This window comes from Mauremys reevesii, linkage group 13 (assembly GCF_016161935.1).
Source record: "Mauremys reevesii isolate NIE-2019 linkage group 13, ASM1616193v1, whole genome shotgun sequence".
NCBI lineage: Eukaryota > Metazoa > Chordata > Testudines > Geoemydidae > Mauremys > Mauremys reevesii.
Window position 1 is genome coordinate 36291379 of NC_052635.1, and position 26535 is coordinate 36317913.

A 26535-nucleotide genomic window follows, 5' to 3' on the forward strand; every position below is an offset into this window, starting at 1 on the left:
CCAGGTGTGGATGGGTGCATTGCTGGGGGGCGGGGGTACACTACTGTAAAGCGACCCTGGGCTCCCTCTCTCCATTTGCTGGCTCGTTGCGCCACCTAGCGGCAACTGGCGCGACCGGCATCTAAAGCCCCCTATTCCGTCGGCGGATAAATATCCTACTGACAGCGCCTTTAAGCGGATGGTACCAAGTGCGGGGGTTCCAGTTTAATATGTTTGACCCAAGGTCTTGGGGTGGGGCCGGCGAGCGCGGCCTCGGGAGCGGGAAGCGCCGCCGCGGCTCAGCCGGGACCGACCTAGGGCGAGGGAGCTGGTAACTGGGATCTCCCCCTTCCCAGAGGGGCCAATAGTTCAGTCCAACATGGCTGCCACCATGAAGAAAGCGGTGAGTGTGGGGAGGACCTGGCTCGGGGAGCCTTGAGTCCGTCCTCGCGCTCTGCGCTCCCCGGCTGCGGGGCCCGCTCTGCGCCGCCTCCCCGCCCCCGCCCGAGGGGGCCCCGGGCGCCGCTCTGTGCCCCCCCTTGTCTGAGGGGCCCGGGGCCCGCTCTGCGCCGCCTCCCCGCCCCCCCGCTCTGCGCCCCCCCCCTGGTCTGAGGGGCCCGGGGCCCGCTCTGTGCCGCCTCCCCGCCCCCGTCCCCGTCCGAGGGGGGCCCTGGCGCCGCTCTGCGCCCCCTCCCCCGTCTGAGGGGCCCGGGGCCCGCTCTGCGCCGCCTTCCTCTAGCGCCCCCCCCCCCCCGAGGGTTGGTGCTGCCTGCGCGGTCCCGGTGTGTTGGGCCGCGCCAGCTTCCTCCATACGGGGGGGCTCCCCTGCGGCCTGGCCTGTCCTCAGGCTGGGCGTTCCCGGGCCTAGGGGAGTGCTGGGCCGGGGGGGCTTCAATCTTCTCTTCCCCTCCCCCCAGGCGGGGCGGGGCACTGATCCCCTCCCGCTGCTCTGTGTGTCTGTTGTGTGCTCCCATAGGCACTGCCCCGGCACCCCCCCCCCACATGCCTTTCAGCTTGGTGGGGGCCCCTGGCCCAGTCCCTGCTGTGTGCACTTCCCATTAATGTTTGCTCCACAGTGCTGGTAAGGTTAAAAGGTAACTATGTTAGTGTCAGGTCTATACTCAAACTAGGGTGACCAGATAACAAGTGAAAAATCGGGACAGGGCGTGTGTGTGTTTGGGGGGGGGGGGGTAATAGGGGCCCATATAAAAGCCCCAAATATCGGGATTGTCCCTATAAAATTGGGACATCTGGTCACCCCAACTGATACCTCTTGGTCTAATAATGAAAGGGAGGGGGGAGGTTGTTTAATGATGTTTCTAAAGAGGCAAAAGCCCTAGTGTAGATGCATTTAAATCGGCATAAACCTGATTTTGTCGGTATTCTACAGGGGAATAAGTATAAGCTATACTGGAAAATCACTTTTTTGTTGATATAAGCTGTATGTACAGGAAGAGCATCTGCTGCCATAACTGTACTGGCAAATCTTTTCTAGTATAGATCTGTCCTTATGAAAGAAACTATGAGAAATATAAGTATAACTTAACTTTTAGGTATAAAAGTTATTACAGTCTTGGGGGTATTACATAATATTTTTAGGAAAAATTAAGATAAAGTAACAATTAAGTCTTCTCTATAACCTCTCCCCCTATCCAGGCTGCTGAAGATGTCAATGTTACTTTTGAAGATCAACAGAAAATTAACAAGTTTGCGAGAAATACCAGCAGGATTACAGAGCTGAAAGAAGAAATAGAAGTTAAAAAGGTACCTTTGCTATCTACTCGCATGTCATCAGAGGCACTGAGCTCATCTTTGATGCAGCTCAAAATAGGGGTCCACATCTGTAGCAGGGGCTGGAGTGTACTATAACTGGAAGAACTTTGGTTCTGGCTTTGCTTTTGGAGTCTAGTCTGTCTATAAAGTTAGTTTGAAAATAGCTAAAGCAAAATGAAGATGGAAGAGTGATTAGGTATAGGAAGAACAGGAGTACTTGTGGCACCTTAAAGACTGACAAATTTATTTTAGCATGAGCTTCTCACACGATGACCAATATTTATCTTGAATGTGTATCTTCTACTTGTGCATACAATGCTTAGAACCCCTTAATCATCATATGGGAAAAAGTTGTGTGAATTAATCAAGGATTATACAGAGCTTTTGCTACAGTTTCTGGGCCAGACTCCCCAAAGCATTACTCTAGAGTTATGCTGGTGCAACTCTGTTGAAATCCTAATCGTCAGGCCTACTACAGCATATGTGAACCCCTTATGCTTAACAATCTGTCCCAGTTTGTATTTAGCTCAGGCATAAGAATGGCCATAACAGCGTCAGACCAGGTCTATGTAGCCCAGTATCCTATCTTCCGACAAAGCAACAAAGAATCCTGTGGCACCTTATAGAGATGCAAGCGTTTTTTTGCATGAAATCCACCTCTTCTTCGAGAATTCACTTCTATTCAAAGAGTGGGTATTCATGCAACAAAACGCCTGTTAGTCTATATGTCTGCTCTCTTTCTTTGTTGCTTTTGAGAGACCAGACTACCCCTCTGATACTATCTTCCGACAGTGGCCAATGCCCGATGCTTCAGAGGGAATGAACAGAACAGGGCAATTGAGTGATCTATCCCCTGTCATCTAGTCCCAGCTGTTCACAGTCAGAGGTTTAGGGACACCCAGAGCATGGGGTTATGTCCCTGACTATCTTGGCTAATAGCCATTGATCGACCTGTCCTACATAAACTTATCTAATTCTTTATTTGAACCAAGTTATACTTTTGGCCTTCACAGCATCCCCTGGCAACAAGTTTCACAAGTTGATTGTGCAGTTTGTAAAGAAATATTTCCTTACCTGAACCAGATCTGAAGAAGAGCTCTGTGACTCTCAAGAGCATGTCCCTTCCACCAACAGAAGTTGGTCCAAAAAAAGATACAACCTCACCTACCTTGTCTCTGCCAAGTATACCTGACAGTTCTGCTGATCCTGCTCCACATTATGCCACTACAGTTCAGAATAGCTTTGATTATAAAGCTGAAGTAGCTGTTAATGCATAAATCGTATGGGACAAGGTGACCAGCTTTTTGACTGGGTTTTGACTTCACAGAAACAACTTCAGAATTTGGAAGATGCATGCGATGACATGATGATGCTTGATGATGAAGATTCAATACTGATACCCTATCAGATTGGTGATGTTTTTATCAGTCATTCCCAAGATGAGACACATGAGATGCTGGAGGAGGCAAAGGTTTGTGAGGGCGGGAGAGTCCCTTTGATATATTCAGTGCTACAGAGAGCTCTACATTAGGATGGGTGTGCTGATGGTCATGAGATGTTCATCTGTCACTTAGTACTATGTCAGAGATTCAGAAAGAGTAAGGTTATGTGTCAAATATTAATAATGACTCTAGTCTGAAATCCCCAAGTTAGCTACAGAAGAAGTGCTGCATGGGCAATAACAGCACAATGGTTCCCCCTGCTGCCTCATCAGTGTGTATTATGCTGATCTGGAGGAGTGATGGGAATATATACAAGGATGTGTGCCATGATGACTGATTCAGTCTTTGGCTTTTGCTGAACATGCATTTGTATTTTATGATGTAGATCTACCTGTCTATTAGTAACTGAAGAGATGCCACCGGTAAACTTAACATGTGGCCCAGAACATCTAGTGGAGAGTAATTTGTTTCTGGTCACTACTGACCAGGATTTGAACTTGCAACTGAAAGCTCTGAATTCTGTCCTGTTCCCAGTCCATGAATCCTCTAAAATAATTGGAATATAGTTTGCTTGACTATGTAATCTATAGGTAAATAAATGAGACACTTTGCTCAGTGTGCTTTGGTATTAATTAGCGAATATTTTGTCTTCCAGAAAAACTTACAAGGAGAAATTGAAGTGTTAGAATCTCGAGTGGAATCAATTCAGAGGGTATTATCTGACCTGAAGGTTCAGCTTTATGCAAAATTTGGAAACAATATAAACCTTGAGGCTGATGACAGTTAATTTTTTCCTAAATACACAGTATGCAGTTTTTTGTAATGGTTTATTAAATGTGACTCTTGACATTTCCCTTCTTTCCAATAATGTTTTTTTAAAAAATCCCATTCATTTATTGTTATATGGCTTTCCAGTCATGAGTTCTACCTATATAATGAAAGCTTTCTTATTTTGCTTACCTACAGCTATTTATTTGTTTCAGGAAAAGCAATAGCCTTCCATGTATTGCTGATGCACATCAAGATTGAGGTCTTTACATTCTCTTTATTAAAATAATAATAAAGTCAAGCAAATATCATACATTTCCCTTGTTTTTGTTTGTGGAAATTACTATCCAGAGTGTGTGAAATGCTAAAAATCTGAAATTTCTGCCATCAGATATATTGGATTAATCTGTCCTCACTGACAGGTAATAGTTAACAATTGTACTATAATACTTTAGTATGATTGTTTAATAATTTTTACCTGCTTTGATGTCTATTGATGAAAAGCACGATATACGATCATTATCAATCAGTGATATGTTGCTTTTCATCCAAGGATCACAAAGCACTTAAAAAAAAATTAAGTATTATGAGGCAGTTGAGATTCAGGAAAGTTTAGTTTCCAAAGTCATTGTAGCCCATCCAACGCTTTCAGACTTATTGATATCTTGAAACTAATTTACATTTTGTTTAGACTAAATATCTAGTTTTTATTTTAATGGCTTACCTTAAAAACTTGATTCTGGTGTTTGAGCCCTTAGGGTACATTGAATCATGTTTTCAAGCTTTTCTCTCTAGCCTTGAGGACTAGAAGCTTACTTTAATTTAAAAAACAAACAAAGAAAAAGCTGAGATTCTCACCTAAACATATCAGTCTAAATCCTCAAAGCTACTGAGCTACAGCTAACCCTCTAGGTGGCCTGCTTCCTAGTGGAATCCTCAGCCCTGATTTAAGCCCAGCCTCCTGAGAGATCTTCAGAAGCCAGCAAACTGAGCAGGGAGTCTCCTAAACTAACCAGAAATGAAGTGGCAAGGCAAGGGGCTTGGGTACCTAGGCAGTTCCATTAACCCATTTCCTAGCAATAGAAACAGTTTGTCTTTTGATCATGATAGGCTGAGTGCTAGAGGTGTCATGTTTCTCTCCACTCCTGGCTGTCTTTTGTGTGGTGCTGTGCTGCTTAAGTGGAAACTTAAGTGCCTACATCCCTAGGCAACGATGGGGTTAGGCGACAGCTGAGTAACGGTTTTTAAAGTGTCAGTGATGCCTAAATGGTAGGCTTAGGGACTTAAAGAGGCATAGAACATGACTGCATGTCTTTTGAGGATTGAGGCCATGCTTCCAAGATCTGGGCTTGCCAAACCTGCAAAACTTACAATAGAATCACAAGAGTTAGTCGCACTGTTAGTTGGGCCCTTGTTATTTCAGCTCACCTCTTTCTTGCTATAATTCTTTGACAGTTGAACTCTTCTAAGGCACTTAAGTAAACCAGTGGACTGTCAAACCATGATAGTACTACAAGATGGGCCTTTAGTGAGAGAATGAACTCTACAGTTAGGAGTCTTTAAAGTCCTAGATTTACTGAACTCCAGGTCACACCACATAACCCTTGTGTTCTCCAGGCAGGAGGTATAAGATAGCTCTGGTTTCTGAGGTGTCCAGGGGAAGCAGAGAGACTTCAGTTGGCTGGAGCATTGGATTTTTTATAAAATGAGATCCCACTTGCATAGTACTAGCTCTGTTCCTAGCTACCTGAATGTGAACAAAATCATTGCTTCTGTTTCCCTATGGCTTAAGGACTACTAATAAACATTAATATTGGACTCATTGTTCAATGTGCTTGAGCAATATCTTGCTAGCATAGTGTTAACTGAGAATTAGAATATTATATCCAAACAGTAAAGCGTTAAGTTGTTAATCTTTAAAATCTGGAATTCTGTTGTGGTGGTTAAGGTTCTTATAATTGTAAAACAAGGCAGTATATCACAATAAGGATTTGACAAACAGACGCATCTGCAGTATACAAACAAAGCTACTATCGAACACATACTGCAGTTTGAGAGCTGAACAGCAAGGTTGCGGATAAAGGAGATGCTGGTGTACGGAGTTCCTTTTATGAACAGACACACAAAGCAGGGGGACTTTTTAAGCAGGTGCTTCAAATAAATTTGTCTTTACATCTCTAAAGCTAAGTAAGATTTACATGGTGAATCCCCTTCTCCCCCTTCCCCCCCCCCCCCCAAAAAGAAGAAAAGAATGTGAGCTTGATTTAATTGGTCATGAAGTTTGGACCATAATGATAACTATCCAGCAGATGGCATTGAAATGCCAAAAATCCTTGCTTACAGTGAGACACAGAGCATGGTCTTTAGGTTAATTTTATTAAAATAAAACTTTAGCTGTGGCATTGACACTGTCATGAGCTCTATTTGCCAGCATTAAGATCTTTCCTTTGCACAGCCCTGACCTGTGCGCAGCCTCTGCAGCCAGGAATGTACTCATCGCACTAAAGCCTTCAGGCTTTGGGTATTTAAGCGATAACCATTATGATCGTGTGGTTTCCAGCTAAGCAGCCTTTCTATGGGGATGACTCATTCAAACATGAGAACTGCAACTAATAAGGGTCAAATATTTAATACCAATGAAAGTTTTGAAGAACTGTGGAGACCCTAATGCAATAACTGTCTGGAGGTGATGATAACCTTCTACATCTCTAACAGCTGAAGCCCCCAAACATCTTTGTATACCCATGAGTGTTGCTACACTTTTCCTAATCTGCAAGGTCCTACTAGAATGGCAGTAGCCCAATTAGTTTCTCTTTGTAGCTGTGTTGTTGCTAGAGTCCTTAGAACAAAAAAATCACAACTTCTGCGCCCACAAGCATGCTATTTTCTGCATGCTTTAGGGATGTATTGAGCTCAACTTTTGGGCTGGGTAGTGCTTTAATGTTGTGTACTGTATCTTTTTTTACCGATGACTTACTTGCCAGGTTAGCATGATGTTGGAATATTTGAGGCAAATTAAAGGGAAAGCAAACCTGCTTCAAGGCTTGTGAAGTTCAGTTGATTTCCATGTAGCCTGAAGATCTGGGTATGATGTTGTTTTGTGTGTAAAATGTATGCTCTGCATCACTATGAATCTGAAAATGAGCTGTCATAAATCTTACTACCTATCTGCACGCACAATTTCCCAATTTGCTCATGCAGTTTGGGTAATCGTGCTTGCAAATCAATCAGGCAATTATGCATCTAACATTTTTTTCAAATCAGGCTGAGTTTTTTATACTTCCCCTGCCTACAGCTTGATTTAAATTTGTATAAAATAAAATATGAGAGAGCTTTTTTTTTTTTTAATTGCCAATATAGAAATGAATACAGAGTTTTAATGACGTCTTGAAAACATTTGCTGGACCCTTATTTGTCTGTTTAATATCTTTCTTCCTCTCTTGTGTATATATGTAATTGGCTTTCTGCTGGCATATATTCTAACTAACTCCTCATTTTGTAAGTTTTATGTAGATGTGAAATTTCTCTTATCTGTAATAATGTTTGCCTCATAGTTATCTTGTTCAGATAATATGAATATAAACCACCAAAATACTCCCTTAGAAAGCCCAGCTCCTCTGTGTACTTTTGCTCATGCCATGAGTCATTTAGCTGCACTTGACAATATTCATTATTTAATATCATTGTCAGAATGCAAATTGTTTACTGTCATTCTCTGGATGGTCAAGTGAATCACATATGTAAACATTTTGCAGATAAAAAGTACCTTGTAAATGCTTAGTAGTATTTTAATCTAAGGGCTTTCTGTGCATGTTATGTTTGGAGGGGTAGATCTCTAGTTCTTGAGTGATTGGACTAGCTGTCCAGCTCTCTTTCAGTATTAATACTATTTCCATGTACTTACCATATTGTTTTAGTTCTGCAACTCATGATTAAGGCTACGATTTTGTCATGGAGGTCACAGACATCGTGGAATCCATGACTTCCAAAGACCCCTGTAACTTCAGCCCCTGTGGCTGGGAGCTGCAGGGTCCCCACCGCCTCCTGCAGTAGCAGGGAGCTGTGAGGTAGCCGTCGCTCCTACCCACCCTGTAGCTGCCCAGCTCCTCATTTTATCATGGATATTTTTAGTAAAAGTTAGGGACAGGTCACAGGCTTTTGTGAATTTTTCTTTATTGCATGTGTCCTGTTTGTGACTTTTACTAAAAATATCAATGACAAAATCTTAGCATTAGTTATGATGTCAATGGAGGTTGCTTTTCTTTTTGTTTCTGCGGTTGCAGCAGGGAAGGTAGCTGAGCAGCAGAGAATGAAAGGTCAGTTCAATTCAATGAATGATGCAAAGGGGGGTTAAAATCTTATCTTGTAACCATAGACGTTTTCACTGTATCTCAAGTGCTTTAGGTCAGCATTTCCAAACTCTTTGTGGTCAGTATATACTCCTATCATTTGTCAAGTTTTGGCTCTAAAGATAATAACTTGTCAGCTTTTCAAACTAACCTGGATAAATCTCTAAAATATACAGTAGGACGCAATCCATTATTTGCAAGGAGCTGGAATGGTTGATTGGTGATTCTGTGTAAACTTCCTAGCTTAGCTATAGTGCCAGATGTGGAATATGTTCAGATCTTTCACAGAATCATCTCCAGAATACCCAGTCCAAAAGAGACTTTGCTATTGTTCATATATTTTACATGAAAGAAGCTCAGATACTATGGTGATGGGCAACACTATAAAACTGTAAGATAACATACAATTGTATTTCTATATCAGTCCAGGGTTTTATGGGCACATCTTTCAGTTTAACAGTGTTTGTTATGAGACATTCACACATATAACTCTTTATAGTCTAGAGGCAATTGCATGTTTAATTTCTATGTGCAAATTAATAATTGCACATGCACTTTAGAAATGTAATAACACTTGTGTGTATTTGAACATGGGGCCATAAAAATACCCAGTAACAATAAAATATTACAAGTGTTAGAAGAAAATGAATATCATATAAATGGGTTAGGGTGGAATCTTCTCTTAATCGAGCAACTGTTTGTTGATGGAATAAATCATTCTCAAACATGCATAGTCTATTAAGGACCTTTGCACCAATCAGAGTGACCATGGTTGATGGCATTGCACCAGGCATCATTTAGTGAAGTTCCCAGATCTGGCTCAATCCTATGAATCCATGAAGCTCTTTGACAGCCCTCTGAGTGGCACCAGGTAGTGTCAGGGCATGTTTCCCTTCACGTATCAATGGAGATTTTGAGAGCATGGTGTGCTTGCTCTGCTGCTTTTGAATTTGGTTAACAATTGAAGGAAGGCGAGATCTTTGTAAGATTCTGACATTTTGTATGAAGTCAAACCATTTTATGCTCAAGATTTGGTGTTGACAGTGCATATGGAATGTCTCTAACTGTTCCAAGTCAGCCTGTAAGAGGGGCCAGGTTTCTGACCCATATAGGAGTACAGGTAGTACACAGGTTTGATAGAGCCTGAACTTTGTCTCAGTGAAAAGATGGTCCATAAACCCGACATGGACTTCATGCAGGAGGCAGCAGAACCTATTAATTGAAGAACATCTGATTTGATACGGCCATTTGAACTCTGCTTGCAGCCTAGGTGGATGAACTGGTCAGTGCTCTGACCAAGGGTTTTTGGTGACCCAGCTCCAAGATTCTGGACATTTGTCTTCTATGAGACATTCAACCCCATTGTGTGGGTGAAGTCTTGAAGACTTTGGAGGGGCTGAAATCTTCTGACTTCTCGAAAAGCAAGGCAGCAGCATTGGCATATTCTTGGTCAGTAAACACTTCTTGACCAACCTGGAGCAGCAAGTCCTAATATACCTTTGATAGCTTGACGGAATGGTGCTGGGGTGAGAATGTATCTCTTCTATACAACTGAGGTTGTGTAGAAAGATGTGAAACAATGCACACTCTTGTACTGGTACCAGTATGAAGATTGTGCATCCAATTTAGCAGAACATCTGAAAAACCAACTGCTTTCAGTGCGAGCCAAAGTGTCAACCTGTTGACCAAATCAAAAGCTGCTTTGATGTCAATATATGCCACATGAAGCAGGCAGTTAAATTCTTGATGCAGCTCAGAACAGAAGCCAGAGTTGTAAGGATAGCATCCATTATTGACCGCCTGACAGTGAAACGTGATTGCTGTGGTTGGTGATGTCTGTTAAGGAGTGGCTGCAGCCTTTCAAATCGAACATTGGAAAAGACATTTCCAGAGACCTATAACAATGAGATTATCCTGTATTTGCCACACTTGATGTGAGATCCTTTCCCTTTGTTCAGAGACACTATGATGCTGTCTTTCCTTTCTGCTGGTACTTTGCCTGATGCCCAGACTTTTAAGAACAGTTGATACAGGCTGATGCTTGCTGGTTCTAAGGCACCTTTGAACACCTTGGGTGGGGTGCCATCAGGTCCAGCTGCACATCCATTCCATAACTTTTGGATGACAAAATAAAGTGCTTGTTATATTCTATCATCAGATATGGTTAATAGGATAATTGGTAAAAATTGCACAAGTGATGTGTAAATGGTTTTGCTGTATTAACTGTCTCTTCAAAGAGCAAGAAGAGGGCTGAATCATTTTCTAGAGAATTGACAGATTTTTTTAGTAGCTTAGTTTGCATGACTCAGAGGTTCTTCTGATAATGTGATTCTGATTCATGAAAGAAAACACTTGGATTTACATAGACATCATAGGACCTAGGTGAAATTTTGTACAGGGAGGTTTGAGTCTGCATTGATTGAATGAGCCATAAAGAAAAATTCAAGGTTTCTGCAATTAAATGTTAGTACCTGCTCAGGCTGCACATAGTGCGCTGCAGAAATAAAATACAGGCATGAATGACTGGGAAGTGTCAGCAACAAATGAAGAAGCTAAAGGCTCAGTTAAGGCCATACTGTTTTGGGGAGGAGATGCACCCTATAAGGAGCGCTGACTAAAGGCATTATTCCTGAGTAGGGCATGAGCAGCTCACGGTGGCCCATGCTGCATCTCCGACAATCTGAGTCCTAATTCCTTTTACACAGGGAAATCCTTGCATGTATTAAAATTCCCCAGTCATTGTGGGTTCCTATGAGATTTGTGTGGGTGATTAGAGTAGGGAATTAAGGTAGAATCATAGAATATCAGGGTTGGAAGGGACCTTAGGAGGTCATCTAGTCCAACCCCCTGCTCAAAGCAGGACCAATCCACAATCACTTATAATCACTTAAAGCAAAAAACAAGTTTATTAACTACAAAAGATAGATTTTATCTAAACCGGTGTGCCTGTGACCAAAGTGCCTTGGGAAAAATCTCAGCCTGGTTAACACAAGTATGCATGGTCCTCTCCACATTGAGGGAGTGGCAAACTGAGTAATAAATTCATACTGGTCGATGTTTTGATCAGGGCAGGATGGTACAACTCTGGGGTCCCAGGCTGGGGGTTATTTTGGCTGTAGCCTCTCTATTGTTGGTTCATGCAGTGGCTGTCCAAAGCCTGCATGCAACTGCAGCTGGGTGTGTCCCTGCCTGTGTGAATGCTGGTGGGAGCGGTCTATAGCTTGTCACAACAGCACAGTGCTGAGAGGGAGCCCAGGCTGGTGAGTCACAGGGCTCAGTGAAACCCCAGTTCCAGGTGGCACCCTGGGGGGAACTCATCACAGGGTGAAATTCAATAAGGACAAATCCAGAGTACTCCACTATCAGTTATTTACTATTACCTATATTTATCTCTCATGAACAACAGAAAACATTGACAGAAATTACATACTGTCCTCTTCACAGCCCCTGATAAATTTACTGAGTTGCCAAATTAATATACTGAAAATATTAGAAAAAACAGGACTGATTCCTAGGTTTGGCCACATTGTGCTTTGTTTGGACCTCGGTGAAATGTCTTTAACGCATTCTTTCTGCTTCCCTGATCCTGGCAGATTTGGTCTCTGACATATTTTAGAACAATTTAAGGGCTATTCTAAGTAATGTCTGCAGTAACAGTTCCGTATCTGTCTAAATTAAGTAGTTATATAATGCCCCTCACCACGCTATGTGAGCCCCTCACAATTTTTGTTTGAATGTATTTATCCTCACAACTCCCTTGTGAGGTATGGCAATACTATTAATTACCCCATTTTACAAATGAGGAACTGAAGTAGAGAGAGAGAGAGAGACTATAGCTTTCCCTGGATCACCAAAGGAAGTCTGTGTTAGAAGAGGGAATTGAAGCCAGGTCTTCAACTCCTAAATTACTGCCCTAATCACTGTTGCATCCTTTCTTCCTAAGAAACTGTAGGGACCATACCACCATCTAGGGATAACTAGTGTTCTGATCACTCTGGTGATGCCCTTTACTATCCCTGATAATCCCCCAGTTTGGGAAGTGGTGGGATTAGATGGCATAGAACTGGCTAAACCAGTTTTGCACTGCCTTGGGATTTTCTTATGTGTAGGGAGTCCCCAGTTGTCCCAGTAGGAGAGCAGCTTTCTATCTCCTTCCTAATGCCTTCACAAGCAGAGGCAACTAGTGGGAGGGACACAAAGGAGGCACATGACCCCCATGTGACTCCTCCCCATGTGACCTCCCCACGTGATTCGTCCCTGCCTCCAGCCTGGGGACCCCGTGCTCTCTGTGTCCCCTCCCCATCCCACGTTACCGGGTTGGGGGTGGAGCTCTGCTCTAGTCCCCAAGGCATGCACTTTTCAGGAGCTAGTGAACAGGAGCAGCTAATGGGAGTTTTGCGAGGGAGTTTTCAGGGGTTGTGTGTGTGTGTGTGTGGGGGGGACTACATACACTTAACATTCCTTAAACTTCTTTAAACTTAAGCTAAAAACATCCACTGATAAAAACAAAACAACAACATAGGAACCAGCTGCAGGAGTAAAAAGAGAATGCAGGCAGAAGTCCAGCAATAGAGTGGAGGCTACCCAGTTTATTGCACCCAATGCAACATGTATGATTACCTGCCCTGTGGGCAGGTGGTGTATGTGTGCATTCAGTGTAAGGAGCTCCTGGCCCTCAGAGACCGTGTACGGGCTTTGGAGGCCAGGGTGGCTGAGCTGGAGGAGCTAAGGGAGAGAGAGACACACATAGATGAGACTTTCCAGGACACAGTAGAATAGTCCCACCCCTGGTCTGACAGCCTCTGTGCTGTTGAGGAGGATGAAAGCCTCAGGGAAGGAGAACATCCAACTGGAGCAGAGAAAACAATCCCATAGTTGGGACCCTCCTTCCAGATGATGATGTGGTATCCTTTCACACTCCTCTCAATAATAATGGTGGATTTCAACTATCCCCATATTGACTGGGTACATATCACCTCAGGAAGGGATGCAGAGATAAAGTTTCTTACCATCTTAAATGACTGCTTCTTGGAGCAGCTAGACCTGGAACCCACAAGAGGAGAGGCAATTCTTGATTTAGTCCTAAGCGGAGCACAGGATCAGGTCCAAGAGGAATATAGCTGGACAGCTTGGTAATAGTGACCATAATACAATTAAATTTAACATCCCTGTGGCGGGGAAAACACCACAGTGGCCCAACACTGTAGCATTTAATTTCAGAAAGGGGAACTACACAAAAATGAGGAGGTTAGTTAAACAGAAATTAAAAGGTACAGCACCAAAAGTAAAATTCCTGCAAGTTGCATGGAAACTTTTTAAAGACAGTAAAACAGAGGCCCAACTTTGTAGCTAAACAACAAAGTAAAAGAAGCAGTGAGAGGCAAAAAGGCATCCTTTAAAAAGTGGAAGTTAAATCCTAGCGAAGAAAATAGAAAAGAGCATAAACTCTGGCAAATGAAGTGTAAAACTATAATTAGGAAGGACAAAAAAGAATTTGAAGAACAACTAGCCAAAGACTCAAAAAGTAATAGCAATTTTTTTTAAGTATATCAGAAGCAGGAAGCCTGCTAAACAACCAGTGAGGCCACTGGATGAACGAGATGCTAAAGGAGCACTCAAGGACGATAAGGCCATTGCGGAGAAACTAAATGAATTCCTTGCATCGGTCTTCACGGTTGAGGATGTGAGGGAGATTTCCAAACCTGAGCCATTTTTTTTAGGTGACTAATCTGAGGAACTGTCCCAGATTGAGGTGTCATTAGAGGAGCTTTTGGAACAAATTGATAAACAGTAATAAGTCACCAGGACCAGCTGGTATTCACTCAACACTTCTGAAGGAACTCAAATATGAAATTGCAGGACTACTAACTGTCGTCTGTAACCTATCATCTAAATCAGCTTCTGTACCAAATGATTGGAGGATAGTTAATGTGATGCCAATTTTTAAAAAGGGCTCCAGAGGAGAACCTAGCAGTTACTGGCCGGTAAGCCTGACTTCAGTACTGGGCAAACTGGTTGAAACTATAGTAAAGAACAAAATTGTCAGACACATAGATGAACATAATTTGTTGGGGGAATAGTCAACATGGTTTTTGTAAAGGGAAATCATGCCTCACCAATCTATTAGAATTCTTTGAGAGGTTCAATAAGCATGTGGTCAAGGGGGATCCAGTGGATATAGTGTATTTAGATTTTCAGAAAGCCTTTGACAAGGTCCTTCACTAAAGACTCTTAAGCAAAGTAAGCAGTCATGGGATAAGAGGGAAGGATCTCTCATGGTTGGTAACTGGTTAAAAGATAGGAAACAGAGGGTAGGAATAAATGGTCAGATTTCAGAATAGAGAGAGGTAAATAGTGGTGTCCCCCAGGGGTCTGTACTAGGCCCAGTCCTATTTAACATATTCATAAGTGATCTGGGAAAAGGAGTAAACAGTGAAGTGGCAAAATTTGCACGATACAAAACAACTATCTTGAGTAAAGTCCCTGGCAGACTGCGAAGAGCTACAAAGGGATTTCTCAAAACTGGGTGACTGGGCAACAATATGGCAGATTAAGTCAGTGTTGATAAATGCAAAGTTATGCACATTGGAAAACATAATCCCAACGATACATATAAAATGATGGGGTCTAAATTAGCTATTACCATTCAGGAAAGAGATCTTGGAGTCATTGTGGATAATTCTCTGAAAACATCCACTCAATGTGCTGAGGCAGTCAAAACAAACAGAATGTTGGGAATCATTCAGAACAGGATAGATAATCAGACAGAAAATATCACATTGCCTCTATATAAATCCATAGTACACCCACATCTTAAATACTGCGTGCAGTTGTGGTCGTCCCATTTCAAAAAAAGATATATTGGACTTTGAAAAGGTTCAGAAAAGGGCAACAAAAATGATTAGGGGTATGGAACAGCTGTCATATGAGGAGAGATAAATAAGACTGGGACTTTTCAGCTTGGAAAAGAGATGACTAAGGGAGGATATGAGAGAAGTCTATAAAATCATGCCTGATGTGGAGAAAGTACATAAGGAAGTGTTATTTAGTCCTTCTCATAACTCAAGAACTCGGGGCCACCAAATGCAATTAATAGGCAGCAGATTTAAAAGAAACAAAAGGAAGTATTTCTTCACACAACGCATAGTCAACCTGTGGAACTCCTTGTCAGAGGATGTTGTGAAGGCCAAGACTATAACAGGGTTAAAAAAAGAACTAGATAACTTCATGGAGCATAGATCCATCAATGGCTATTAGCCAGGATGGACAGCGAGGGTGTCCCTAGCCTCTGTTTGCCAGAAGCTGGGAAATGGGTGATGGTATGAATCACTTGATGATTACGTGTTCTGTTCATTCCCTCTGGAGCACCTGGCATTTGCCACTGGTGGAAGACAGGATTCTGGGCTAGATGGACCTTTGGTCTGACCCAGTATGGCTGTTCTTATGTTCAGGCAGCGTCCGTCCATGCTGCCTGCCTGGGCTGTCCCAGGCAAGCAGCGTGGCCGGATGCTGCCTGGGACAGTGCAGCCCTGCGTGCTGCACCAGGCAGCATGGCTGGAAGAGGAGAGGCTCTGGCCCTGCCTCTTCCCTACTGGCTCTGGCCCTGCCCCTTCATTTCTCCAGCTGCTGGCCTTGTATCCCCCCACCTGGCATTTTGGGGAGGGTCATGTGACCCTTCAGGCCCTCCCGCCCCAATGGGTCACCATTGGTGCAAAGAAGCACATGGGGCAGGAGGCCAAAGAGCTGGCCTCCTGTTCCAAGGATCTTTATGTTTCTGTTTTTGGTAGTTTTCCTCCAAGTACATTTACATGCACTGCAGAAATCCATCAGCACCTTTAGTGTTTGATCATTGTCTTGGCCTGAACTGCAGCTAATAGAACAGTGCATATGGGATCTATGCCGTTTTACAAATAAATAATAAATAAATAAGGGGACTATTTTTAATTTAATTTTGTTTATTGATTACGTTTACATCTAAAATGGCCATCGTCTCTTAGACATATTGATAGGTAGATGTATGAATGAAGGCGTTTGGAAGTAAAAGCCAGTAATTGACTGTGATCTTTTTATAACATCCAACTGTAAAAGCTGATTGCCTCTGGAAACACTAGAGCAATAAATCAACCCCAGAATAAAGATTATTAACCTCAGCATGCAAAGGTGGTTGTGTGGGCTCGTGGGAGATAATACACAAGAGACTGCTTTTTATTAGCACTTCAGGGAAACTAAGAAAATATTCGGTTTCATTTCAGTTGTGAGGCCATGTTTCCTTACTCTGTATTGCTTAATAATATTATTAAAAGTTGGTCCACAAAGGCTTTTGGATTTATCTTTTGAAAATGTCTCCCAGCACGAATATTAAATACTTCTGTGCTCTTAAACAGATTACAGAGAAAAAAACATCCAGTGGGAGATTAAAACGTTCTTTATCATATAGGTTGTAAAGCAAACAGAGGTTTAGGAGTCCACACCATTGTAGTCGCTTCCAAAGTGTTCATGAATGAGCTAGCACGGCACTGCTAACCAGGACAAAGAGTAGTTATAGCACTTTATGATGGAAGGAAGAGCAGTAATTATATTTGTGATGTTCAGGGTAGCTTTTATACTAAATACCTTTGGTGAAAGCTTTGGTGATTTGAGTGATTGACTGAAAAGCTCAGTGTGTCCTGTGCTCTTCATGTAAACAGTTATGTTGAAATTCCTGTAGAAGCCATCTCAAGGTTTTTTGCACTGAGCAGAATGTGTTTCAAACCTTCTTTGTACTTTAAGTCAGAATCATGTCTGGTCTGGCAATGCAATGGCAATCATTTTCCAAACAATAAACAAGAAAGGAACAAAAAAAAAAAAAAACAAAAAAAAACAGGAGTACTTGTGGCACCTTAAAGACTAACAAATTTATTGTAGCATGAGCTTTCGTGAGCTAAAGCTCACTTCTTCGGATGCATAGAATGGAACACACAGACAGGAGATATTTATACATACAGAGAACATGAAAAGGTGGAAGTATGCATACCAACAGGCAGAGTCTAATCAATTGAGATGAGCTATCGTTAGCAGGAGGAAAAAAAACTTTTTGAAGTGATAATTAAGATGGCCCATAGAAGGTGTGAGGAGAACTTAACATAGGGAAATAGAATCAATTGGTGTAATGACCCAACCATTCCCAGTCTTTATTTAGACCACAGTTAATGGTATCTAGTTTGCATATTAATTCAAGTTCAGCAGTCTCTCTTTGGAGTCTGTTTTTGAAGTTTTTTTGTTGCAAAATTGCCACCTTCAAGTCTGTCACTGAGTGGTTAGGAAGGAGTTGTTTATGAAATACAAATAGAGGGCCAGGTCTCTCACTGACCAAAAAATGGAGATACAACTTATACACACATGATCAAGTGGCGAGATGAAGAAACACCCTGTTCACCACCAGCTGCCTTGGCCTGTATCTGTAATTACTTCTGAAAATATATGGAAGTGCCTATTTGTTAACAAAATGGTCATTGCGCATCTGTGTCTGGGGTCTTTCTATGGACACACACACGCTCCTCCAACACTACACTGTTCCTCCCAACCATTCCCTATGTATTACAGAGTATCTTTGGAGGTGTATGGGGCAGGTCAGTGTGTGGGATGGGAGTCGTACAGTGTGTAAGGTGCAAGGTTGTGGATCAACATTTTTGCATCTGAGGTGTCGCTTTACAAAATTGCTGTAGTGTACAAAATACTCTTCACAGGACAATGCAGAACCAGTTCCTAGAACTTAGAGAACTATCATATTAGAAAAGAAAACAACAGATGTAGTGGGAGTGAATTAAAATTCCAAGTAGAAGTCTTAAGTTTTGACCTGGATAGAACGTTTTATGGCAGTCATGAGCTTCAACTTCATGGAAATGAAAGGTTGTAGTAAAACTGCCCTTATCAAGAATTTGATGGTTTATATATTCTCTAAGGTTGCACTGAGACAGGACTAAATATGATCTAGACTATCCCTGACAAGTGTTTGTCTAACCTGTTCTTATAAACCTTCGATAACAGAAATTCCACTACTTCCCTAGTGTCATAACAGATAGTTAAGGGTTAACAAGCTCAGTAACCTGATGAACACCTGACCAGAGGACCAATCAGGGGACAAGATAATTTCAAATCTGTGTTCCTTGTTGGGTCTTTGTTCTCTTTTTGGATCTAAGAGAGGCCAGACATATCTTCAAGTTCTCCAAGTTTTCCTGAAGTATTTTCTTCTATTCAATCTAGTGAGTATTAGAAAGGCGGACTAGTCTTCTAATTTAATTTCTGCATTTGCAATTGTGTGTTTGCTGGAGAAATATCTTTATTTCTGTTTGCTGTTACTTTGATTATTCTGAGGAGCAGGGAGGGGAAGTCTCTCCAGTTTTTATAAGTTAGACCCTGTAAATTTTTCCATCCTGGTATTACAGAGATAGTGTACTTTCTTTCTTTCTTTTAATAAAATCTTTTCTTTTTAGAACTTGATTGATTTCTTCCCTTGTTTGGATTTTCAGGGGAAGGGGAGGGGGAAAAGTGAATCCCTCTTTGTTTGATTCAAGGAATTTGAATCCAGGTATCTCTCCTAAGCACTAGGAGAGGGGAGGGGGGAAATGAGTTGTTTCCCTTTGTGTTGAGATTCAAGTTTGAATCTGTGTTCCCCAGGGAGAGTTTTGGGGGAACAGGGAGTGTGTCAGACACTTAAAACTTGACTGGTGGCAGCAAGAACCAGATCTAAACTAGGATTTTAGTTTAGAGGAGTCCATGCAGGTCCCCATCTTGTGAACACTAAAGTTCAAAGTGGGAAATAAACCTATGACACCTAGGTAATGTGTTCCAGTGCTTAACTATGCTTACAATTAGCAAGTTTTTTTCTAATGTCTGACCTAAATCTCCTTTCCTTCAATTTAACCCCCTTGCTTCTCGTCCTGTCCTCAGTGGTTAAGGAGAACAAAACATCACTCTCCTCTTTAGAACAACCTTTTACATACTTGAAGACTGTTATCAAGTGCCCCCGCAGCCTTCTCTTCTCCAGACTAAACAAACACAATTTTGTTCAATCTTTCTTCATAGGTCATCTAGATCTTTAATCATTTTTGTTGCTCTGCTCTGGACTGTCTCCAATTAGTCCACATCTTTCCTGCAGTGTGGTGCTCAGAACTGGACACAGAACTCCAGTTAAAGCCTTATCAGTGCTGAACTGAATGGAAGAATTACTTGCTTACAAGACTCCTGCTAAGACATCCCAGAATGATGTTACTTTTTTTTTTTTGCAACAGTATTACATTGTAAATGTAAAGTTGTTTTGTGATATATTGGGCATATAGTGTAATATGGATAATCAAATCCTATTTTTTATTTGCGTTGAAAAGCAAATAGCAAGAGGTTACACACTATACAAGTTTAGCCATAATTTCATTGATACAAACTGCATAGAGGGGTTTTTCTTGTTTAACACAAGTCATTGCAGTACTAGAGGCTAGTGGGTGGAAGCTGCGTAAACTCAATGCATCATTTGAAATGATGGTGGACACCACATTAGCAAGGAGTATGTATATACGCCATATACAAACAACAGGCTGTTTTTCTGGACCTTATAAGAAAGACACCTTTCACATTGTATATGCTTAACACCCATATACATCACTGGTCCATCATGTGCTGTTAAATGGCACTTGAGTCACGCTTAGTATTCTGACAGCTATTTTGAGCTTCATATATTTTCTTTCTCAGACAAGAGACTGCAAAGTAGTCATATATTTAAAATATTGGTTTCTATTGTCGACATCAATGAAAGGATTTCACATCAGCCTTGCATTTAGTCATCACCACTGGCTAAAACTTGCTGACATGTAATTTTATTGCCATTATGTTTGAGGTGACAAACATCTAATCAACAAACAAAAATTGGATTTCACTTTGCATCAAATTGAAGATTTATTCTATGTCACTGTCATGAGTTTTAGTTGATACCAATTGCTGTGATGGCACATGGTAACAGTTAACATGGGAATTATCTCAAGAACTTCCAAGGTTTAATATAAAAATATGGGATAGTTTACAAAAACTCCATTTAGATGTAACAGGACAAAATGTGTGAGGAGGGGAGGAAAGGGAGCAGTGGACTTTCCTCACTACATCATTAGGGACCCAATCGTGCTTCCTCTGAATGCTCCCGTTGACTTCCATGGTGCAGGATTGATCCTAGAATGAGGCCATATTTTTCTCAGAGGTTTCACTCTAACTGGAATTTCAATCTGCCCATTGTAATGTACTAAATGGATTAAAAGCTTAAGTCTGAGGGAGGGGACAGAAGTTCCTTTTGTTGTGGTTTGAGTTTTGCTTCTGACTGTGGTTAAAAGATGCCATGGAGAAGCCCTTGGAGCACTGCTCTTCCAGAAAAGTGGAATGGAAGAAGATCCCTAGATGGGCGGATAACCAGTGTCATGTGAGACACTGTCCACTTGAGATGATGATACATTGGAGGGAGAGATGAGTCACAAGAAAGGAGACCACAACAGGACCAAAGTTGTTGCTGGCAGAGGGTGCTAGATGAGGAAAGAACTGTTATACCATGCCCAGCCTTGAGGGGTTGCACCAATGATGCGTCCCTTCTCTGACAGTCCAATTCAAATTCATTGAAGTCAGTAGATGTGGGATCAGGCGCTAATAATACAGTGTCACTGTTGGCAATTCCACGTGCCTCCAGAGCATGATTTGGCAAACTGAATGGCACACTGTATGTTGTCTGGTCAAGCTTTTCCCTGACCGTTGGGCTATGTGGTGGGCAGGAGATACAGGTTTTTACACAGAATCTTTCTAGATGTATTTTTTTGTGAATTATTATTGTTTTAATAAAGGTGCTCAGGTGATGGACACCATTCACAAACTGATAAATAAAAGGAAACAAATTAACTTAAGTAACGTGAGCTCACTAATGGCCAGATTCACTCCGATTGCCTTTACTGGGCTTTTGATCAACAAGAGCGGTTGTTGTATATGCTTGTAACTTTTATGGGAAATCTCAGATATTTCCACAGTATACAGCTGCATTTGTACACATATCTGAGTGCTTTCCCATGCTCCGGCATAATGCCTATACATACTGTGATGGGTCCCACCAGGGTGCTACCTGGAACCGAGGTAGTGCTGAGTCCTCTGTTTCACCAAGCTGGGTTCTCTCTTGCACTGTGACATTGTGACAAGCTGCAAAGCCCTCCAAGTTTGCACTCACATCAACATCCACAGGCAGGGACCACACACCCAGCTGTGTTCATGAATGCTCTGTCCAGCTGCTCATGAACCCCCAATAGGGAGGCTACAGCCAAAATACTCCCATCTCCCCAGCCTAAGACTCCAGAGCTGTACCGTCTTGCCCTGGTCAAAACCTGACCAGGCTGCCACGTCTACACAGGAAAGTGGACATGCACCAGCTCTTGTTCATGAGCTGAGATTTATCCCCTTTGCACTTCAAACAACACACAGTGTTTTAGGTAAAATCTAAAATAGATTTCTTAACTACAGAAAGATAGCCTTTAACTGATTACAAGTGATAGCAAACAGATCAAAGTAGATTACCTAGTAGATAAACATAACCGCAAACTAAGCCTAAGATACTAGAAAGACTGGATATGAATTAGCAATTCCTCACCCTGGCTGATGATATAAGCAGTCCACCAGTTTTCCATACACAAGCTAGAAGTCCCTTTAGCCTGGGACCAGCACTCCTCCCCCTCAGTTCAGTCTCTCCTCTGGTACTTTCAGATGTGTTGGTGTAGGGAGAGTAAGGTCCCATCATGATGTCATTTCCCCCTTTTATATCTTCTTCCAACTTGCTGGAAAGCTCTTTTGCTATGACCTGGGTCATACAGTTCTCATTGCGTAGTGCTATCTCTGAGAGGTTTCTGTTGTGCGCAGTTCCTGGGGTAATCCTTGTGCTTGTGTGTATTTCCTCAATAAACCATTAACATTGTTTGGCCTTTTTATTGTACCTGAAAGGCTGCTTATGGGTGTTCTCAACTGTACAACATGTTTCAGTAGCACAAACATAGCCAAACTTCATAACTTCACATACAATGATGCCACTTACAATCCAATGAGATATTAATGTCTAGCAAATCAAGACTTTTAGAATGATACCTCACAAGGTGCATTTTGTACAAAACATATTATGGTGAATATTGGGGTGCCAGGGAGTCACACATACCAAAAAATGATCTTGTTGTGTATCAATATGTCAGTTTACAGCTGAACTCCCAGGGGAAGAATCCGTAGCAAACTGAGGCACAATATATTTCACTAATCCATGTAGTAAGCGAAGAAAGTCCTGGTTTGGATTTAAACATACTATCTTGGTCTTTTGCTTGTGTAATGAAACTGAATTAATGAGCTATTATAGTTTGCATAATTACATGGGAAATGTTTTAATTTAAGACACAAAGAAAACATTTATTGAGATGTTGCAAATCTCCATGTACTAGAATGATTTCCTAGTTCACTATTAGTGTGGTTCCTTTTGGGAGCAACTGAATATGGAAGACCTAAGTATTGACTTCCAGTATGGAGTACCAGTTGAACTCAGCCTTGTTGGAATCTTCACATTGTATTTTGAAGAAAAAAGAAACATTGACACGTGCAGTGTGGGTTTGCCATTCTAGCCATGTCTAGAGATTTTTTACATAAATTGAAGAAGAAACAATGCCTTGGAAAAACATTCATCTGCTTCTGATCTCATGTATGCTGGTGTAGATCTGCTAAAGTCCATAGAGTTACCTGCCGTGAGATCAGAATGTATGACGTTAGCACCTGAGACTATAAGAAACAATCATTTTAATTTCTAGTGTACAAATAGCATTCTAGGAGCTGATCTTATGTGGTCTAAGCACCATCAACCTCACTAGAGTCATCAGGTTTTGTGGCTCTGCATTTTGCCAAATCAAACCTGTAGTTCCTTTAGCAAAGATTTTAGAGAGCAAATAGGCTTCTTTATAACATTTTTCTTATATAATTCTGAAAGGGAAGGGAGTCATGTGTTGAGCAAAACACTGTGCTCAAGATGCCACTTTTCCCCATCTTCAAATATGTCCAGTATGGTAAAAATCCATCAATCTTGTTACAGAATTCAGAATAACCTCTGTCATTTCAGGAATACCAGCTTGACTATAATCAAGTACTGGTCAGGAATGTTGTATTGGAATGTTGCTATTTAATCCTGAAATTCTGACCGAGGTCCTAAAGGCCATAGATTTTAACAGAGAAAACCTCAACAATAAAGCAAAAGACATTCAAAAATCTCATTTTAAGGAAGCCATCCTCAACTCAGTTTGCAAAAGTTGGATGTGCCGTGGATTAAGTAGTCAGCTTAATTTTTCATTGACCATCTAATGCAATTCTCTCAGAATCAGTACCAAAGCCACATTTATTTCTGTGAGAAATATTGATTTAGAACAAAAAGCATTAATTGATCTTATCAGTTAAAGGAAAGGGCGAGTAGGAATTGATGTAAATTGAAAAAATAATAGTTGGCATACACAATTGTTTTCTCTCTGATTTAATTTCATTTCATTTTTTGAATCTTGATTTTTTTTTATTTTACCCGAATGGTAGATCTCAAGGAGCAGATGTATTACCCATCATATATTTTCTTCTTCCTCTTGGCTTAGAAAGGAATACAATTATCAGGCTAGGGTACATGGGCTGTGAAATGAAAAGAGACATAGCCATTTGATAAAGCATAATGAGATGGAAAAATACAGTCAAGCCTACAACTATGCCTTTCCTGATTATTGATATTGAGCTTTATTAAAGCACTTAAAATCTTGGAGGGGATTAAAAATACAATTCTGTGCCAATCTGGTTGCCATGAAAATGCCATTTGAAGTTATAAAACCCTGTTAGAGGAACACAGGTGATTCAGAGGAAACCACAAATTATTTATGAGGCGAAACAAGAGTTTTTAGCAGCTCTTTGGAAGTAGGGTTTTTTTTTATTCACTCTTACTGCACTTGAATTTTATCTTGTAAAAAATAGCTGTTCAGCTACCCACACAGCTTTTCAAAAGCAGTAAGTATAGTGAACACCATTAAAAACTCAACTCTTTCACCCCAGCTCCCTGCAGTCACCATGATATTTAAAGTCAGAAGATGCCATGGTACCACTATCACTACATTTAGGAGAATTATGGGTTAGGAATGCTAACTGCTGTACATGGTATATGAAAGTGAAGTAGAGTCTAGGTGGAGTAGGTAAAGCCCAAAAGGTTTGAAAGTTCACATTTGGTCCAGGGCTTTTCCAGATCCTTAGCTGGTATAAATTGGCATAGCTCCATTGACATCCAGTTTACACCAGCCAAAGCCAATGGAGTTGTGGCAGTTTACACTAGCTGAGCATCTGGACTAGAAGAGATTAAATTTCAGAAGTCTAGGTGGACTTGTCAAGTCTACAAATCTGAGCTGGAAATCTCCTGGGAATGTTTTTCCTATGGCATTCTAGTACTTCTGGTTTCTGGCCAGAGCCCAGCAGGTTTACAGGACATTCATCAGTAATTAGAGACAGAAAATTGCAACCTTTTACTAACTATAGGATGGGGTGGATGGTAGGCAGGAGGGAGCCCTCTGGGCAGTGACAGCTCTTGCTGGAGGTTTGATCTCTCCACCTATTTCAAGTTAGTGTTTTCCAAGAGGTGTCCTCTCTTCCACCTGTTGATTGGCCAGCAAGTGTCCCCTGCATTCTCTCCTCTCCAGGGTGCTGCTGACTCAAGTAACTTGTTTTCTGCATGTTCATGTCATTGTTAAAGCTGCACTTGTAAAATAAAGGCAATAGGGTGAAAAAAAAAACTACAGAAAAGGTTGATTTCAAGATGTGTTTACATTTCAGTGAAGGTTCAGGTGCTATCTTACCTATCTGAACCAATTCATGCAACCATTACAAGGATCAAATATGGCCCTTAGACACCCAGGTGAACATTCTATTTCGGTCAATAGAAATTGTGTACGCTTATCTGTGAGTAAAATTTGTCCTACACTCAGTGTGAGCTCAAGGATGTTATTGTCTATTGCTAGAAATTCAAAGACAAAAGATTTCATCTCTGCTGAGATAATACTCAAAAATTTCTTCTTCTGCTTAAGGATCCAAATCAGGGATAAAAGCACCACTGTACTAAGCACTATGAAAACAAATATCACAAAAACTGTCTGTGCCCCAGAGAGCTCATTATCACTGGCTGTCACACGTTAGCTGGGCCTGTTAAGAGGAGTTGAGCTTCAGCCCCACCTGTGACTAAGTCAGCTCATCTCCCCAGGTGGGAGGATGAGTAAGAATAAATTATGTCATGTGACAGATGGATCAGGTGGCTGAATCAGGCCTAAGGTAGTTAAGGAAGTGGCCTTAAAAAGGAAGCTAGGCATTGGTAAATAGCTATAGATGCAGGGGAGTAAGGGAAATAAGAAGGCTCTGCTAGAGCTCTGATTCAGTAGGAGGACAAGGAGGGCTGTCTGCTGATTGCTCTCATTTCAGAGAGGAGTAAGATTGACAAGGACTGGCTAGCTGAGGGTGGCTGTCAGCTTATGACTAAACACCTTCCCTGCTCTCTGGGGAACTATGAGATGCTTCTCTTAAGAGGAAAAAGAACAGGAGTGCTTGTGGTACCTTAGAGACTAACATGTATTTGAGCAAAAAAAACCAGGAGTACTTGTGGTACCTTTAAGACTGACAAATTTATTTAAGCATGAGCTTTCGTGAGCTACAGCTCACTTTTGAGCATAAGCCTTCATGGGCTACAGCCCATTTCATCGGATGCATGCAGAGGAAAAGACTTTAGAACAAAGCTCCTTAAGTAGAAGGAATTGAACTTGGCTAGAGACTGAGCAGAAGAGCCTGTTTGAACTTTGAAGAGAATTTTCAAGTGGGAACATGAGTCTTCAGGGAGGAGGGGCTGATCCCAGTTTGAGACTAGGGTGAAGACTTGGTTGGGGGGTTTTGTTTGTCTTTTTGAGACTGGTGTACCCTGGCAGGGGTGGACTTTCACTAAATGACTTAGTACAGGGCCAAGCCACTGGCTTAGCCAAACCAAACTGTGGGTTTCTTTTATATATATTTATTAAAAAAAAAAAAAAAAAAAAAAGGCAAGTCTGAAAAGAGAAAGCTGAGGCAGGGGACTGCAGAGCCACTCAGACCATGAGGGGTTGCTTAGAAGGTAGCTGGCCTATTTACACCGTCTATGTGTGTGTGTGTAT

General features: G+C 41.6%; 1 protein-coding gene across 1 annotated transcript; it reads left to right on the top strand.

Annotated features, from left to right (window-relative positions):
- The first annotated feature begins 206 nt into the window (after window positions 1–206).
- PFDN4 (prefoldin subunit 4) lies at window positions 207–4273 on the top strand. Its single transcript, XM_039497287.1, has 4 exons — window positions 207–382; window positions 1636–1743; window positions 3080–3223; window positions 3850–4273. Exons 1-4 carry the CDS (start codon window positions 359–361, stop codon window positions 3979–3981), a joined length of 408 nt encoding a protein of 135 aa, XP_039353221.1. The 5' UTR covers window positions 207–358; the 3' UTR covers window positions 3982–4273.
- The last annotated feature ends 22262 nt before the right edge of the window (window positions 4274–26535 follow it).